Here is an 18,958-nt window from a genome sequence, read left to right as displayed (position 1 = left end):
TGCCCTTGGACACAACACTGAATGACGATGCTGCACATCCTGCTGTGAGCGTTGTCAGTGGCCCCGCTGAGTCTGACCTGGATGGGTCTGTGACATCTTTTGGGGGCACAGGAGCTGTACCTCCTGCCACCTGGACTGTGGATTCCGTCTCCAGCATTGGCGAGTGTGATGACCGCACACTATCATGGATCCATCAGCAATCTGCCGCTGACCCGGTCGAAGATGGCGTTCATGGGACCCCTCCCATAATGGGTGTTTCTGATCTTGGTGGGCTGGCTGGTGATGGAGCCTCCCCAGGCTCCCCTGCTGCTTTCCCGTCCCACACTTTTCATTCTCTTGAACCCAAAAATGTGGACGTGGATCAAGGACTTACCACACGTTTTGGTAGAATCATTAAACCAGTTCGTCGCTTGATTGAATCAATGGCTCAACTTGAAACACTCCTTGGTGTTGAACCTGTTCAAGCAGCGGTTATTGATGTGTGAATTTGCTTATTTCTGTATGTTTTTCATTGCTATTGTTTTTGGAAAAGAATAATACAGGCACAGAGTTCATTGTATTTTGTCAGTCTGTGCAGTCTGATGGTGACGCCCATAGATATTATGGCCTGTTTTGTGTGGTGTAAATGGCACCTCATTTTATCTATAGAAAGTCCTGGGATCTTGCTAGGCGCCGAGCAGGTCTCAGGTCTCTTATCCTCCTTGGAGGAAGCTATGTTGCTGATCTAATTCATTGTATATGTGATGTGAATTTGTTTGAGGCCACTGTATCTGTTATTGTGGGTTTATATTTTTTTTTTTGGTGTACCCTTTAGGATTTTGTGTAATTCTTGGGGGGTGAATGTAACAGAGTCATAAATAACATTGTTATAATTACACAAAATGTGTTCTAAACCCCCAAACTTCTCCTTTTATACCTGACTTTTAGGACCTCCAAGCCTGTAGTTGTGTTCATTATCAGTTAGAGCCCCTCCTCATTCTTTTCTTCTTCTTTGGTGCAATACTATAAATACAGTGTACCCCTTTTGCCTCTCCCCTTTTTCTACAATTCCCCTGTGGGAGAGGTGGGTGTCATTTCTTTCCAGCACCTTAAAGCACACATAATTCATATTTAACCACCCTGATGTTTATGATTGCGATTTTAGTTCAGTTATTGTCATTATTGAGCCTGTTTTTGTAAGATGTTATAAGTGTGTAGTATGTGTGTGTCATAAATGTGTTTTAGGCGCCATAAATGATAGCATGAATATGTATTCCTTGCTAGCTTGGGAGCTGTGGTGGGTTGAGCTAATCCTCTTCCCCACTGTCTGTATTTGGTCGTAGGAGCTGGAGTGGGCAAATTATTTACTTGGAGGTCTTTCTTTCTTTTACCTTTTTTATCAGGTATGTCAGATTTCATGTTGTTTTTGTTTTATCTTATGTCAAATATGTTACGTGTAAATGCATATTTTATGTTTAATGTAAAAATAAATGCCAGCCCTTTTTCTACAATTCCCCTGTGGGAGAGGAGCTGGAGTGGGCAAATTATTTACTTGGAGGTCTTTCTTTCTTTTACCTTTTTTATCAGACACAACGCAGAATCACACCGGTTACAATAGCAGGGGCTTAAATCACAGCAGCAGCAGCTAGCTGCGGCACCACTGGCTCCCTCCAGAAGCCAGAGCATTACAGAGGCGAGTGCTGCTGTTTTGGGGTGACGCCTCAACCTAATGTAGCTGTTTGGCACCGCCAGGGGTTGATGCCACTTCTTACCATAGTTGTTGCTGCTTAATTTTGTAGACTATATCTAAATTATATTAATTTTTACCATCTGTGGCATGGAAAGCTTTTTGTATGGACCCTTAGACTGCTACAGTACTTCAGTCTTCTCTCTGCCCTTTCAAAATAGGCAGCATTATCTTTGAATTTTCTCTGAAACCATTAATTTTTATGAACATACTGATTAATAGGACTGTAAAATACCATACAGTACTGTATGATTTAGTTATTGTGCCTCCCAGCAACAGATGTGTTCAACTAATTAGCAAGTATAATAAATGTGAAATGCCTAATAAACATCTGGTTTTCAACTCAATTAATGCCAGAAAGATCATAATTAATATACAACTTCCTTACTTACTATCAAAACACAGTTTTTAGGGAGGCTAATGATGCAAAACCTACTCATGGCTGCAGTTCTAGGACTTGTATAATAAATAATGATGCAGAGTAAAACATTAATCTGTGCTTTAACTTGTCCAAATAAAGGACCACAAGTCGCTCTAAGTTTCAGCTGGTCCCGCAGAGACATGGGTGCTGTGTTGATGATATTTTAGTTCCTTCCAGGACCAGAGTTGAACATTATTGTTCTCATTGTTAGAGCAGTATTTGCAATTAGGCAACATTAAACCATTTTGAATTCTGGATAGACATGGGAACACAAAGTTAATGAAAATTAAAGTGAACACAGATTTATAACATTGAGAGAAGCTAAATTAAAGCCTTTAATTATGCTATAATTTAAAAAAAAAAAAAGAAAGAAAAGTTTTTTGGCGATGATTTTTAGCACTCATTAAAAAATCCCAACAAATGTTCCTGCTTCTGATTAAAAAGGCTCATATTAAAGATTTTGTGTCCAAATATGCAGAAGATAAGTAGCCAGTTGGTTATTAGGTACACGTGTTGAAGTCATCCCATCACATTTCAGCAGCTCAGTGCATTTAGGCATGTAGACGTCATCAAGACCACCTGCTAAAGTTCAAACTGAGCATCAGAATGGGAAAGGTGATAAGTTGTTTTTGTCAGATGGATTGCTGATGTACTGGGATTTCCACGCCACTGTTTGTATCATGGATGTAAAGATACATTTTTAAGACAGTTTGGGCCATAAATCAAAAATGCTGAATGTGAGAGACCTCCAGTCAGGTGTATTTAAGTGGGAGTTAAGAGGGTTGTTGACCCACCATTGATCATGTGCCTTATCACATGAGCCAAGGTGTGAAAAAGGGTGTGGGTCATTAGTCATCAGTAAACAAACAAAAGACAGTGAAGCACAAAGGGCACAAGTACATGAACGTGACATTAACCCTCTCCAGGCAGACGTTGCAGATTTGCAACAGTTAAGAACTAACAACATGATTACCCCACATACATATTTTATGAGTTGTTTTTTTTTTTTTTACTCAGAAGTACCACTGCAGGACTTGGTTGTGCATTAGCAACAAAAAACTTAATTTGGGCCTGAGTGTGTTAAGAGCGCAGACAGCGAGGCCCCAACGAGGCTGGAATAACAAAATGAATAGAAACCAGAAATCAATTTCACAAGAACAAAGACTCAGAATCACAAAAAATAAAACTAGCACTACAGTGGCAAGTAAATCAAAAATACGAATGAGAACTGAACCAAAGAACTGAAGCGTAACATGACTGGAATAATAATGAAATCAAAGCAGGAATCCAAGACGTCAATCCAAATAATACCCTGGGAATTTTTTTAACAAGCAGATTGAATCTTTTATCTTTATCTTTATATATTTACTATTTAATTAACAGGGAACACACATAGTTGGTTTTTTTAAGTGGTGTTATACAGCACAAGTCTACAATCCAAGGATCCGAGGCTTAAAAGAAAAATAAGGAGAAAATTGTAGCTACTTGGCTGTCTGTGCGTTTGACTTTCTGGATAACACAGAGAGATCATTGTGACGGGTATCTGAAGCTTTCAGTAAAAACAACGAACAACAAAACACAAAAATCAGTGTAGGACAAAAGAACGTGTATGCAAATGTATAATGGCTTTCATGTGCCTTAGATTTGGTGCAGTCTCTAAAAAGATCTGTGTGGATTTGTCGGATTTTGAACAAATCTCCTTCATATTCTGGTTGTCTGGAAAAACCTAATATTTGATGTGTTAAATTCCAGTTCATTGCACCTGCAGCTACGTGTGCAAATAACACATTTGTTTTCAATGCATTCAACCACAACAACAGCTTAAGTCTTCCCCTGTGACTTTGCCAGAATTTAGTCCATATTAATGCTTGTGTGACTGTGTGTGTGTGTGTGTGTGTGTGTGTGTGTGTGTGTGTGTGTGTGTGTGTGTGTGTGTATTATCAGAACTTTGGTGGTCCTCAGTCAGTCACGAGCAGAGCAGCTGTACATCAGTTTTCGTTTTATTCCCTGAAGGAAATGACCTTAATTAATTAAGATTTTCTGCATTGCCCATCTACTGCACTCACAGCCTTCACAATGGACCACCTAATGACTGTGCACTAAATTATCATCTGACTTATAAGAAGTAAATGTGAATAAATATTTTTATCAATTTGCATTTTTTATGCACTCAGTATCGACAATCAGGCTGAAGATGATGTGAAATGTCCATTATTTTGCAAATGAGGATCAGATTTGATCCACAGACATGAACTTATTTACATAGAAACTGATTTGTGTTATGCAAATTTCTTCCTAATCTCTCAGCGATTGAACACGGTGAGCATTTTGTTTGTTTGCTTGTGTAAATTGGGAGCTAAATTACGCTGCAAGCATTTGCATCTCGCCTGCTCCTCCGGCATTTGCTTTAATTTACACAACATGTTTGTGTATGCGAACACATTTGCGTAATGTGTTTTTCCCTCATGAAGCAAGCAAATGTTTCAAGTAAAAGAGCACAAAGTTGGTCAGACTAAGTATATGTGCTCAGGATTTTCACCGAGGAATGGTAATATCCATCCATCCATCCATCTTCATCCGCTTTGTCCGGGGCCGGGTCGCGGGGGCAGCAGCCTAAGCAAAGAGGCCCAGACCTCCCTCTCCCCAGCCACCTCCTCCAGCTTATCCGGGGGAATACCAAGGCGTTCCCAGGCCAGCCGAGAGATATAATCTCTCCAGCGTGTCCTGGGTCTGCCCCGGGGCCTCCTCCCGGTGGGACATGCCTGGAACACCTCACCCAGGAGGCGCCCAGGGGGCATCCTTGTCAGATGCCCGAACCACCTCAGCTGGCTCCTTTCGATGGTAATAAATTACTTTAATCCCACTAGATGAGAATGAAGTAATGGATCAATACTGAGCAGGAAAGCAATGAATAATGATCATGTTATGGAGCAAATTTCAGATCACATAATACCCTCTATTTTTGCTTAATGAATTTCTGTGAAATTCATTAATGGGCCCATTTGCTCAGCTTTCATGTCACTGAAAATATTTAAATCTGTATTTCTTTAAAGGTAATTAAGGTGTCCCTTTGAAGTAAAGCAAAAATGAGGGATGAATATCTGTTTAGCTTTATAAATAATAAATAAAAACCTAAACAAATAGCTTCAGATTTCAGCTGTGAACCTTAACTTTGAAAGTCAAAAAAATTCAGCTGACCCCAGCTTCTGCTGGTAATCAGAATCAGAATCAGAATACTTTATTCATCCCGAGGGAAATTATAATACTATACATAATAATAAGTAGTTCTCAGATCCACTGATATCTGGGCTGGTGCTCAAACAGAAACACAGAACTGGCTTTGCACTGGCACACTGCTGGAAAGAGGTATTTAGTGTCATTTCTTTGTCCCAGCAGGTGGCCATGTGTGAAAATCTTGTAAAAAAAATGCAGCTGCACATCAGCACCAAGCAACATATAACATATTTCCTGCATAATTTTGCCCTGCCATTTTTGAAGTACAATTTTGTTAGAAGCAGAAGAAGGTGGGTAATGTGGCCTTCGGGAAACTAAGCCAAATTAAAAGTTAAACAGAAATAGATTATATATGTAAAAAATATATTAACAACACTCTCTCTATTGTATACACCCACCATTGGGCGGCTCAGGTGTTTGACCCTCACTCTGCAGCCCATTAGTGACCTGTGGCTGATGTGAGTTTCTGCAGTCACTTCTGTTTTATCTTTGTACAACAATGATGCTGTAAGCACTTGGTGAGGGTCAGTACATTTTTGCTTGGCTATTTTGAAAGGCCATGAAAAAAATCATGGAAAGGATTTCCATGTTATTAAATTGCTTTATTTTAGCATTAGGCAATTCTGTTATTTCAACTTCACTTATTTGAGTTGGACCAACGTAATTAATGACTAATCAACTTGATTTAATTGAGTTAATCCAACCCACGCAAATTACGTTAGTATAACAAAGTATTTAATGCTAATATAAAGTCATTTATTATATTTTGTTTGGTAAAACATTATAACACGACTAGCAAATAAGGCGCAAGTACCCTGTACTTATGTGCATTTTGCAGGCCACAGATCAGGTTTTCTGGAATGCGAGCCATATTATAGAGTCACATGCAAGACCCTCAAAACAATGAAACAATTACACTGTAAGTACCCTGTACTTCTGTGCATTTTCCGAGCAACTAGTCAGGTTTTTTCAGGAAACAATGAAACAAGTACACTGCAAAAACCTGACTTGTTGCCTCAGTTAATCATCAGTTAATTGGATTGTGGGAGGAAGGCTGAGGACCCAGAGAGAACAACACAGAAAAGGCCCCAGGCAGTTAGTAGATTTGAAATCAGGACCTTCTTGCTGTGAGGTAACAGGGCTAACCACCGTGCCACTGAACTGTCATGCCACAGCAGGAATCAAGGAGAACATTATGCATATTTGTTTACTCATCCACTTCTTTCATTCAGCATGTTGTTGACTGCAGTGGCATGTTGGTAGTTTAAGCTCATGTACATGTAAGTCAAGTCCTCTTTAAACCAGTGCTGTCTTTTACTTCCTGCATGTGTACTGAATGAGGCTTGAATCACAAACAAAGCAAATCTAAAACTGAATGTAAAGAAAAAAAGAAAAAAAAAGTTGTGGTTTGTGATGCCAATTCACCTTAAGAAACACACATATACATTCATTTTCCCAGTCTTGCATAAGTTACTGTGAACTTGAAACACTTTTCTATATTTCCACCTTTTACGGTAACATGACAGCCACATTGGTCCTGAAGCCAAAGCACCATACCTTTTTACTTGTTGGCAAATCCATATTGTTGATAATGATCTTCTGTCTCAGCTTACCGCCCACTTATGTCAGCAGAGGGCTGAGTGCACAGTATGCATTACATACGGTTTGCTGGAGGTTTTCTTGCTTTGCTGCTATTTCTCTTGTGCTGTCTGGTACATCTGCAGTGCTGTGTTCATTCACCTTACACAGGACTATTTAAGGATAATTCTTAATGTGTTGAAGTAAATATAAAGAAATGACCTCCGTGTGTGACCTTGCTATCGGTGCATTCCTCGAGATATAAAATGTCGTCGCTTGTGTTTGCTGTATCGACTTATTGTCACCTTGTCTAGTTGTTTTTTGCTGTAGTAACATATGTCCTGTCGAGTCATTCTTTCTAAGAGGTCTTTTATAATGTTTACTTGATTAGCTCATATATTACAGTACACAGTGAAATACCAAATCCTCTTTCTGTCTTGTGAATAGAATTTACCAAAGGTGCTTGTAAAAAGGATTAAACTGAACGCAATAAAACAAAATGATTTCTTTGAAAGCTTTTGCATCACAATATATATAACAATGCGATAAGGCAGAAAATGACATTACAAATTTAAAATGTTTTAAAGAATTTACACACCTGTAATAAGACCGAGATCAATAAAGGGGCACAAACTCGATAACTGCACGATACCTATGCAGGGCTAAACAACACAGCAGCCTTTTGGGGCCTCTAAAACTTCAAGACAGCCTTGAAAACGCCTTGTTTATTCCTTCTTAAATGGTTTCAAGCTATAAAAACAGGCCAGATAAAATAGCAAGGAGCCCACTTATACGGTTGAACATGCCACCAGATTGTCCAGGGAGCAAACAAACATTACAGAAAATATGGATGTCAGGATGTCATGGATCTGGAGACCAGTGCATTCTCGTTTTGTACACTGATCACTCACTAGGACCGCCATAAAGCATACTCTGCTTTTTCATCCATTTTGCATTAGAAGTGACCAAAATGTAAGAAAATGAACGTCTTGCTTCACTGAAGAAGAACTGAAACTAGTGACTGAGACCATGAGGTCATAAATGAAGTAAGCAATGGGGCATTTTTCAGGCATTTTTCTTTTTGCAGCTGAGAATGGAAGTTTAAAGAGGCCTCTTCATTGGCTTGACTTTTATGGGCCCACAGCTCCTATTTGGAGTTGTTTTGGTTCCACCTAGTGTTCACCTTGACCACTGCACACTACAGCATTACCTGGGCCTATTGTTCAGACACTGAGCTGTAAGTTTATACTTTATGTGACATTCCCGATAACCTGATTAGAGCATGTACTGCCTCCCAAATCAAGATAGCATCTTGTTAAGTAATTGAATCAAATGATAAAGGGCTGACTTAGCAAATGAGGAACTGCTACCAATTAAACAAATGGACTTCATTGACTAGATAGTAATGAAAATGCTGCACTGTAAAAACAGCTAGATGCCAACAACATCCATCTTTGTGTTGCTTTTATGTGGAAAGCATATAAATTTCACCCTCTATAATGCAATTAATAAATCCTTAACACAGCATCAACAACAAGGAAAAGAAAAAACAGAAATCTCTGCACAGGTCACTGATCTTTGGTTTAATTGTTTTTAGAAAGCGTCAAATAAGGCACAGTGAAATGTAAAAAGCACAGATGAACAAACTGTAATAGAAAAAAGCCAATATTGTAGATTCCAGAGTAAACGCATGGCTGAATGTTGGAGTGAGATTTTCTTTACTCGCCTCCACAGAGCTCGAGCAGGATTTTGCGGTAGTCACCAGATGTGTCTCCCTACGGGGGGGTGGGGGGTAAAAAGGAAAAAATTAGAACATATTTTTACAACTTCAAGGCTTCTGAACCCCCCCAAAATTATCTTAAATATTGTCTTGCAACATTTCAAAACAACATAAGGACATTACATAAAGTCAGAAGTGCATATATTACACCCCAGCTGATGTATTGCAAAGCTTTTGCTGACGAAAGGGCGTTACCGTCTCCTTTCTTTGGTGCCTCACCTTGATGAAGGAGTGTAGAGTTTTTCCATACATCTTCAGGAACTGTGCTTTAATGTCCAACATGTCAATCTCAGCCCTGGCTACCATTATCCGGATAAGGACACTGTCTGTAGTGCCCAGGCCCTGGAAAGAGAGAAACAAAAACTGTATTTGTACTGCACTAGACTCTGCTGCAGACTATAACAGCCTCGGACTGATTTCTTTTTGGCCTAATTCATAATATATTATGGCATACAGTGCTGTGCAACAATCTTGAGCCACTTTTATTTTTATATCTACCTACAAGAAGCCTGACTTCCTTGTACAAAGTAGTTTTGAGCAATCATTATTCAGGCTCTCTGAAGGTCTTTCAGATTTTTTCCTTTGGACAATGGTTGATTTTTCCACTCATTTCCACTTTCACAGGGATGTTTTTTGTTTGCTTGTTTGTTCAAACCATTTAACACTAAATTATGAATTATAGAAGCATAAAAAAAATCTAAGGGAAGCTTAGCAAAGAACCAAGTTTAAATTGTTGTCTTTAGGCATTTTGTGACAGGCTACAGTAACAGCCTGTCACAAAAAATGTGTTTGTTCCAAAAAACACAATTTGCTCCTTTTCTTTTATTTGAACCTACAAAAACATAATAATAATAGTAATGTCAAAAATAACAACGTTTGACAGGCGTGAAATTGTATTTTTGGACCAACAAGGTGCTATTAGCTGAAACCTGGGCAAATCTCAGCATGCCGTGCAGCGTGTCCTTAAAAATTTGGAAGAAACTGTGAGAACAAAAGAAAAAGTGGCAGGCTTAAGAAACCATCTACATCAGATCAACAGTATCTGAAAGTCATGTCCTTAAGAAATTAAAAAAAAAAAATCCAACAAAGACCTGATGCAAGGCTGGCTGCATCTCAGGAAGTAGAGGGTGTCGTCTACCAACTGAGTGGTCGGTGGTTTGATGCATGTCTGTATGGCTAAATATTTTTGGGAAAGATATTGAACTCCAAGTTTCCCCTGATGCATTCTTTAGAGTGTGTGAATGTTAGACAAGTGCTGTTTGAAGAAGGAAAAACATAGGTACATAGGTAAACAAAAGTGTTTTATATACCATAGTGGGCCATGTGCCACAGGACCTGAAAGATACATCCCGCCCTTCAGCTGATCAATCTATTGTCTGCCATACCCTCATCAGAAATGAGCTCAATAGCTGTCAAGAAGCCATTAATGGTGAGGTCCAACTTCAACATTAATGAAGCAGAGAACAGGAAAAAAGACAGCCAACATCCAGAGTTGAACTATACTTGCAGACTTTTTAAAGAAATTACAAGAAAAACTGTCTGAGAGAGTTCAGGCTGTGTTGAAGCATAAAGGTTGTCATACCAAATATTGAATTTGCAGGCTCATTATAATTGCACAAGCTCTGTTTTTGCCTTATATGCTGTATTTCCATGTATGTTTGAACACATTTGAATAAATCTCTGAATCCATTTCCCATTTTCCTAGCAAAATATACAGAAATGAGGGGTGACAGGAGGCTTTTGCATACAGTAGCACTTAATGGAAGTAATTCTTTATATTTGTGGTTGTTTTATGATAGAACTGGAAGTGGAAGAAAGAAAAGTAGCTATGTATTACTGCATGAAATATTTACCTTCATTGATTTGTATAATCGCTCAGCAAAAAAAGCCGGCTTGTTCCTGATGCATTTCACTGCAAAGTAGAAAACAAATCACTGCACATGAGATGCAAATCGTAGTGTATGATGCAGAAAAACAATTTATTCTACTTGGTTAATATATTAAAAAAATATTGTGAACAGCAGCATTTATTTGATCTCTTGTGACTGAAGAGTAGGCCTTAAGTCGACCTGCAATTCCTCATTTTGTGCATTTTTAAATATTTAGTGTCAACTGATCAGTGTATTTTTGTGTTTCTGCAATAAACTTTATACAGACCACCTGGTAAATCAGCAGCAAATATTGTAAGCTTGCTTATTTATTTATTTTCTGTGCTAATTTGAACCCACGTGTATCTTAGACTTCATCTGAAGGATCACGTAACTGAAAAGACACACCTATAGCCAGAAAGACGTCTTCCAGGCAGCCAGACATCTCCCTCTTGATGCTCTCCTCAATGTCTCTCCCAGAAATCTTCTGATACTCCTGAAACACTGGAGTGGGACATAACGTGATTCATAAGGAAGTTGCCAATAGTGACCTGATGACTCACTAATTAAAAGATTATGTGATTTAACAAGTGATTTTGGTCATAAATTTGATATAATCATTAACTGAAATTCCTTTGGTGGCCAATTTAAGGAAGTAAGGCAATGTTTAGTATTTTCACATGACACCAAGCACTTATAGTACCTCGCAGCAGATGGTTTCGGTTCCTCACACAAAGCACTGTGAGGAATTTAACCTCATCTGTGCCCCATCGAGCCTCACCAGCCTCATAGATTTCCTATAATCACAGACATAAAATTGTTTATCAACCAGTCTCTACGCCTGTGTAACAGGCGAGTTAAATACACCATTTTTCCCTTATGACCTGAACCTTTACCTTGGCATCTTGAATAGCCTGGGCCTCGTCCACATTGGTGCTTTCATCCCGTCCAGCCTGCAAAACAGGAGATGCGTCAGCTCAAGAGAACGTGCGTACAAGATTAAGCAACAGAAAAAAGTAATATTAACTGGTTATTTTATTATGCAGAAGTGGCTCATTCTTCCTCTTCCCTGAAGAATAGATATTCGATAAAGGTCCAACTGACATTTTACAAGTACAGCTGAACCTGCTAGTAAATACCAGGAGGTTAATACTTCATACTTATAATCTACACAGCTTGACTTTGTTCCATTTGACAATGGTAGTATTTGCGATGCTGCATGCAAATATCACACTAAAGTCCAAAATGTTTGGGTTTCCTTACTTTTTTGATTGCTAAGATGCTAAAGGTTCTAAATTTTAAAACAAGCCGAATTTATTTTTCTGTTGTTTATTTTCTATGAATTTTAACTTAAAGCTGTCAAACAGTGTCCGTTCTTTGGATTAACACAGTTTAATAAAAATGCAAAATAGATAAATATTCACTTATGTCAGCTTTGTAAATGATCAGACGTCTGATTAAAGCTTTGTAAACAAACTGGAATAGAACAGCGGTTTGCTGGATGAGGATTTAGGGCACTTACATCAGAAAATGTTCAACAAATGACTTTTTTTTTGTTTTGTTTTTTTGTAACACGGTTTGGAGATACAGTGAAGTTCAGATAAGCATTAGAAATATTAGAAACTTCAGTTGGTCTGGACGGTATAATTGCTTGTCTACTTTTGCGTCTCTGGCCAGTGTTTCGCACACTGAATAACACTATAAAAAAGGTTGTGGGTCAAAGTTTGCTCACCGTGAGTAAAGAGACCAAAACCCTTTGAAACATTCCAGATGTATCCCCAGTTACAGCATCTTCCAGTTTCTTCTCATATTCTGCCATTAATAAAAAAAAGACATAAAATCATGTGACATTGTACTCTTTTAGTTTTTATTTTAAAATTACACTTACCACTAAACATGCAGTTCACTAAATGTACATTAGGCTCTGTTGGTTGTTAGTACTCGTAGGAAAGATGCTGTTAAGTTGCTACTTGCTCAACTAGTTCAGTCAGTCATTAAATGTGTCAAACTACCGTCAGCACTAATAACAGCTTCTCATGTAAATATTAGCCATACAGTAGATCAAGACTGAGCACTCTGGAGGATTCTTGTCGATGGCTTATACCGCAGGAGGCGTGTTAGACATAAGTAATATAGTAGATTCTCAGATTTCTACATTATGAACAACAGCTCGTGGGAAGAATAATATTTACTGCAGGCTTAAAAGGGAGCCATAATCCAGATTTCTATGAGATTCAAACAAAACAAAAATAAAAAACAGATTCGGAAGCCAAATATTGACATTCACGTTCAGTTAATATTCATTCTTTTTAATCTAAAATTTCCAACGGTTATGCTCTATAGAAAAACACAACAAAGCAGACAAATCACTCAAGGCAAGGTTACTGAAAACCACTTTATAAATACTTTCCAGCTACTCTCATTTCACCCACAGAGGAACAATTCAGCAACAATAAACCGCCACACAGAGAGCAGCAGTGGCTTTTATGAATAATTTACAGCATCCAGTGTTTTCTAATAAAGGAGGTCATTGCAACTCCTAACAAAACACAGAGTTTTGTTGGTGCTACATAATATCATATATCATTGGTACCAGCTGGTAGGGAGACCTGACGAGGTGACACTGTTACCTTTCTTGTAGACGTCGTTGATGACTTTTACTTCCTCGTTTGACCTTGAGGCGAGGATATCGATGAGACAAGCCTCTTCGGTTCCAGCCCCCTGTAATAAATCAGTATTCCGTAAGCTGCACATTGGGAATTAAAGGAAAAGGCTGGCGGTATTCAATATATTTGTTATTGTCACATAATACCACTTCCTGAGGTTGCCAGTCCCAAGCAAATTTCTTCAATATTTTCCCCAAATCACTTCACACTGTTATAAACAGTGCAACTGTTTAAGTATACATGTATATAAGTTGAGCTACGGATTAATACATATTTGTAAAACAGCAGAGGGCTGATACTGTGTGCAGGATTAGCTCAAAATAAACTACAGTATGTAAATAACAGCAACCGAGGTGTGTCATTCAAAGACTGTGAACATAAATGATAATTTGTGTGACATAAAAATAACAGACTTGGCATACACAGATAATACATGTTGACCTTGGGGACAATAGGAAAATATACAGGCGCATTACTAAAAGACTAGCAGCTCTATCAAAAACCTCTTCAATCACCTTCATTGCATTTCTCAGCTCGTAGGCATCGTATACAGGCGCCAGCATCAGCAGACCCAGAACAACACTCCTGAAGTTCCCACTCAGCTCTGAGGACAGATCATCAGCCAGGTCCTGAAGGGGGATGGAAACAGATGAATGTTCTTATTGTTTTAAAGTTAGTCCTGCATTTATTACTTCTAGCCTGGACTACTGTAATTCAGTATTGTCATGATGTCCTAAAAACCCTCTGAAAAGCCTTCAAATGATTGAAAATGCTGCAGCAAGAATACTGACAGTCTACAAAGAGAGCACATTTCTCCCATATTGGCTCCTTGTCATTGGCTCCCTGTTAAATCCAGAATCAACTTTAAAATCCTTCTCCTCACATACAATGTGTTGAATAATTAGAGTCTAGCTTATGTACTGTATCATCCCGATAGAGCACTTCACTCTCAGGATATTTAAAGTAAACCGGGAGGCAGAGCTTTAAGCTTTCAGGTCTTGCTTCTGTGGAACCAGCTTCCAGTTTGGATGCAGGTCTCTACAGCGTCTCTACTTTTAAGATTAGGTTAAAAACCTCCTTTTTGATAAAGCATGTAGTTATGTTGGAACAGGTGAATCTAATCCTTCCTTAGTTATCCTGCAATAGGACTAGGCTGCTGGACAGCTTTACACACCTCTTTTCACTCTCTGTTTAATCCTTAGGTATTATTAATCTCTTGCCCTCCACAGTGTGTTTTTGTCTTTTTGTCCCTCCCCTCACCCCAAACCGGTCATGGCAGATGGCTGCCCCTCCCTAAACCTGGTTCTGCCCGAGGTTTCTTCCTGTTAAAAGGGAGTTTTCCCTTCCCACTGTTGCCAAGTGGTTGCTCATAGGGGGTCGCCTAATTGCTCAGGTTTTCTCCATATTATTATAGGGGCTTTGACTATGGAAGTAGAATATAAATCACCTTGAGATGACTGTTGTTGTGATTTGTCGTGATATAAAAAAACTCAAGTTGAATATTTGGGGTGGCTGTAGCTCGGGTGGCAGAGCAGGTCAGCCACTAATCAGAAGGTCGGTGGTTCGATCCCAGGCTGCATCCTGGCTGCATGCCAAATATCCTTGGGCAAGATACTAACCCTATGTTTGCATACTGGTGGTGGTCAGAGGGCCCGGTGGCGCCTGTATCTGGCAGCCTCACCTCTGTCAGCGCAGAGGGCAGGGCAGCTGTGGCTACAATGTAGCTTGCTATCGCCAGTGTGTGAATGGGTGAATGTGTAAATGTAGTGTATGGACTAGAAAAGCGCTATACAAATGCAGGCCATTTAAGTGAATTTATTAGGCTGTGTCAGTGTAACAAACACCGACTCTCTACAACATTCACTTGAGTGAAATGGATTTATGTTGACCATGACTTCACTCATTCCAACAGCATTTGGGTCTCCGCTAGAGGGTGTGGTTCTTGGAAAGAGTTTTGGTGAAAAGAGGAGCTTGTTCCACTCAGCCCCACCCCCTCCCCGTGTGGGTGTCCGCGTGTGCAACATGACTCACTTTTCCTGACTGCAACAACTCTGCTCACTCTGCTGTTCCCATAGCTCCCCTCAGTGAACTTTCAGTTGCTTTTAATGACTTTGTACCAGATGTGCAGTGTGTACAGTGTGCAGGGAGATAAATATTATCTTAATATGTCAATACAATAAAGATCTCAAGCTTCCCGTTTTGTTAATATATTGAGCCCCATAATCAGGAAACAACCGAAGTGACAGTGGGTAACACACCTATGTGGGTTCAGTCTGTGTTTTTTATTGACTCAGACCTTCCTCTTCTAGAAAACTCACAAGCCCCTCTCCGTATTAGCCTTTATTTGCAAGTGTTATTCATTTCTGCTTTGCAGTTAAAGGTTAACTTGCACCTTATCACTTTACCCCACCTAAAATAAGGACAGTGAGAGTACACAGCGGAGTAAGAGGCAACACATCTGCTGTTATTGCCAACAGCATTCATCAAACTCATTTATATATTACTGTATTTAAGATGCAAAGGCACATCTTCAGTTATGAATGGACTACTTTTGCTGCATCTCACCTTCCCCACTGTTTGTTTGTAGGCAATTTTGATGCGCTGCCTCTGGGCAATAGTACGGTGGGCCAGGATCTCAGTGATAGCTGCCTCATTAGTGCCTGAAAGAAATTTCATAGACTCAGGTTATGTAATCTTAACTGCTGTCAATCTTGAAATAAAAGGACCATATTTATTTCTTTTGCTGGAAATGCATTTAAAAGCATAGGTTTGGTCATTTTATGTAGGCCGTAGAGTCGGGCGACACTGCTGCAGGCCTGGAGATTATCCTAACACAAGGTTGTTTGTTCCCATGGCCATAGAAACCATCTGTTTCCAATGGAGCTCAAACAAGAGTCAGGAGAAGATTATTAGAGTATCAAACCCGAACAGCTTGAACATTCCTCTCCATGAATTTGCTGAATTTGTTAACACTACCAAATGCTGAATGTTAGAGGGGATCTACATAGCACCTACACAGTATCTCCCTGCTTGGCTTTAAAACAGCATAATCCATGACAAAGCTAGTCTACTACTACAACCTGCATGATAAGCAAGACTCATTTCCTTCCTTATCAGGAGTGAAAATGTTGCAAAACACAAAGGTTAAAGATTAGTCACTGTCAGAGTAAAAGATTACCAATCAAATGGACTATAAAGGAAACACTATGATACCCCATGACTGCGTGAGCACTGCGCAATGTTGAAATTCGTTTTCAAACTTTCCTTCAGAAGAAGGGCGAGACCAAGGAGAATTTATTTTCTCCATAGAGGGCTAAGGATATCTTCAGCTGATGGTCAGTGGGTGACAATGGTGTTGGATCACTCACCAGCTCCTTTCATGGATTCTCTAAGCTTCTGGGCATCTGCGTCGGGATTAAAATTAGCAGCTTCAGTCACGGTTCCACGGTTTCCGATCTGATTACAAATGACAAAAATACAATTATTAATCTATTAAACAGAAATTAAATAAGTAAACACAAAGCTTAAAGTACAACTCAATCATTTTTCCCATTCATGCCATTTTTAAATAATCTCACTATGTACACGTGAAGGGTTTGACATCAATTTGTTTGAACTAGTTTAACACATCTGTGTAAGAGCCAATTTTAAAGCCAGAATCCATTTCTCAGAAGCTTATCTGCCTATCGCAAATTTTATCTTTTTCTATAAGTAGAAAAATAAAGATATGCAGATGAGCATTTGTAAACATTTTACAGAATTAATTAAAAATATGTGTGTAACAAAGTATGTCTGATTATTGATCATTTATGCTAAAGTCAAAGGCATATGTGCTACAATGCATAATTATTCTTCTATTCATGAGTGTTAGATTATTTTACAGTTTTAAAAAGCAGGATTGAATTGTAAGGGCTCTATAATCTTGTTTAGGGGACTTGCATTGAACATAAAAACAAAAAAATTAAGCAAAACAAAACTATTTAATAAACTACCTTTATCACGGGTTGCTGAACCTTTAACTTGTCTTTAATTTGAATGCTGTGTCGAAAGTGCAGTGACTCCCTACCGGTGATGCAAATTCACACATGAACGTGCAGCTGAGAGAGACTTACTGCTGCCATTGTAGGAAGAGTGTAGATTTTCAAACTGGAAGTCCTGAAAGCTACAAAAGAACAGATTTAAAAAATGCACAATGAGTACTTTATTACGTTGCAGGGGCAGGAAGATGTTACAGGTTTTAATGTGGCCTTCGTTAACCTTTGATCAATATTGTATACAGGTCATCATCTCACAGAGGGTTTCCACCACACGACGTTTCGTCACAGGTTCTCATGTGTCCTACATCTGTGGTGGTTTCCCGGGAGCTTATCTCATTAAACGTGTTTGTTTGGATACACCTGTAATTACTTCACTGAGAGGAAACCTAGTACACTCCCACCTGGTTTTATCCCTGTGGAGATCAACTTACCCTGTTCACTTCCATCCACTTATGATCCGGCACATTAAATGTTTTTACCATAAATTATACATAACATGACTAATCTCCCAGTATTTGTCTGTGGAGATATTTGATATTCAAACACGGGAGCCTAAACTCTGCACTTAGGGTTAGGGCCACACCTTAGCGGTGTGTAATGTAAATATGAGGCATGCGATTCTTGCTGTTGCCAAAGCGCAATAGTGCAACCTAATGTAGAAATCCTCATTTGCGTGAACAAACCAATGCCTTGCTTTTCAGGGTAAACTCTTGCACTTGATCGTGCATGGAGGGGAAAAGTTCTAACAACTGCTGGATTATAGTTTTCCTGTTAGTAAACCTGTTTGGGCTGCTCACGCTCATTCTGATTCTCCGAAAGCGAGCAAGCGAATTGTCAGGGAATTCACATACAAGGATAAACTAAAAGCTGAAGCTCAAAAACGAAATCGACTCATAGTGCCAAAGACATTCTTGAAACTGAAACTTATTGATCGATGCCTTATAGATCTATGGTTCAGACGTGGTTAGATACGAAATATAAAGAGTACATCGCGTCGATTAAAAAGTCAGGAAACAGAAGACTTTACAGTTAACTTGTCTTAAACTCAGTGGGCACACCCTACAGACAGATAGACAGAGGAGCTCCCGCCTAATCTCCACGCTGACAAAGTCACACCGCAAAACAGCGTAAATAAATGACTGACCGGTGCTAAAGTATAGCTTACCTGTCCCGGAGACAAAACTACTGAGCCTGAAGTCAGACACGAAGGTAGATCGTCACAGTACAGCGAACTCTACAGCTTATAACTACCAGCTGTTTTTCTTGCGCCTCCCACGGATGTCAGTTTTTTGCAGGGTCGTTCGCGTTTTGAGGTGCGTTCGCGGAATGTCGGCCAAGGCATTGCTTTGTTCCACTGCAGAAAAAAAAATTACCTTATAACTCAGAGTCAAAATTTTGAGATATGCAGGTACATTTTATGTCTTGTAAAATCTATTGTAAATTATAAATATATTCTAATGTTTTTTTTTATTTTCAATCACTTTATTCCATGAAATTGAACATACACAACGTAAATTGTAACATAAAATGACATTATTTTTGTCTCCATTGTTTTTTAATTAAACCTATAAAATCGAAAGTAAAACATAAATGCAGAATATGTCTTTATATAATTGAATTTTATTTTATCATTTGGATGCACGCGTGC

The 18,958-nt window shown here is 39.0% G+C and overlaps 1 protein-coding gene across 1 annotated transcript; it reads right to left on the bottom strand.

The window, feature by feature from the left end:
• Positions 1 to 8,515: 8,515 nt before the first annotated feature.
• anxa4 (annexin A4) lies at positions 8,516 to 18,625 on the bottom strand. Its single transcript, XM_085463619.1, has 13 exons — positions 18,476 to 18,625; positions 17,386 to 17,435; positions 16,642 to 16,729; positions 15,839 to 15,933; positions 13,789 to 13,902; positions 13,238 to 13,328; positions 12,340 to 12,419; positions 11,504 to 11,560; positions 11,311 to 11,404; positions 11,016 to 11,111; positions 10,593 to 10,651; positions 8,959 to 9,081; positions 8,516 to 8,734 (listed from the first exon to the last, which is right to left on the bottom strand). The coding sequence occupies exons 2-13, from the start codon at positions 17,392 to 17,394 to the stop codon at positions 8,678 to 8,680; spliced, it is 963 nt and encodes a 320-aa protein (XP_085319745.1). The 5' UTR covers positions 17,395 to 17,435; positions 18,476 to 18,625; the 3' UTR covers positions 8,516 to 8,677.
• Between the last annotated feature and the right edge of the window lie 333 nt (positions 18,626 to 18,958).

Source organism: Copadichromis virginalis, linkage group LG7 (genome assembly GCF_057382275.1).
Source record: "Copadichromis virginalis isolate Kocher_CV1m ecotype Utaka linkage group LG7, C_Virginalis_male_GT1.1, whole genome shotgun sequence".
Taxonomy (NCBI): domain Eukaryota; kingdom Metazoa; phylum Chordata; class Actinopteri; order Cichliformes; family Cichlidae; genus Copadichromis; species Copadichromis virginalis.
The sequence above is the reverse complement of the archived record's forward strand: the minus strand, read 5'-3'. Positions and strand labels throughout refer to the sequence as shown.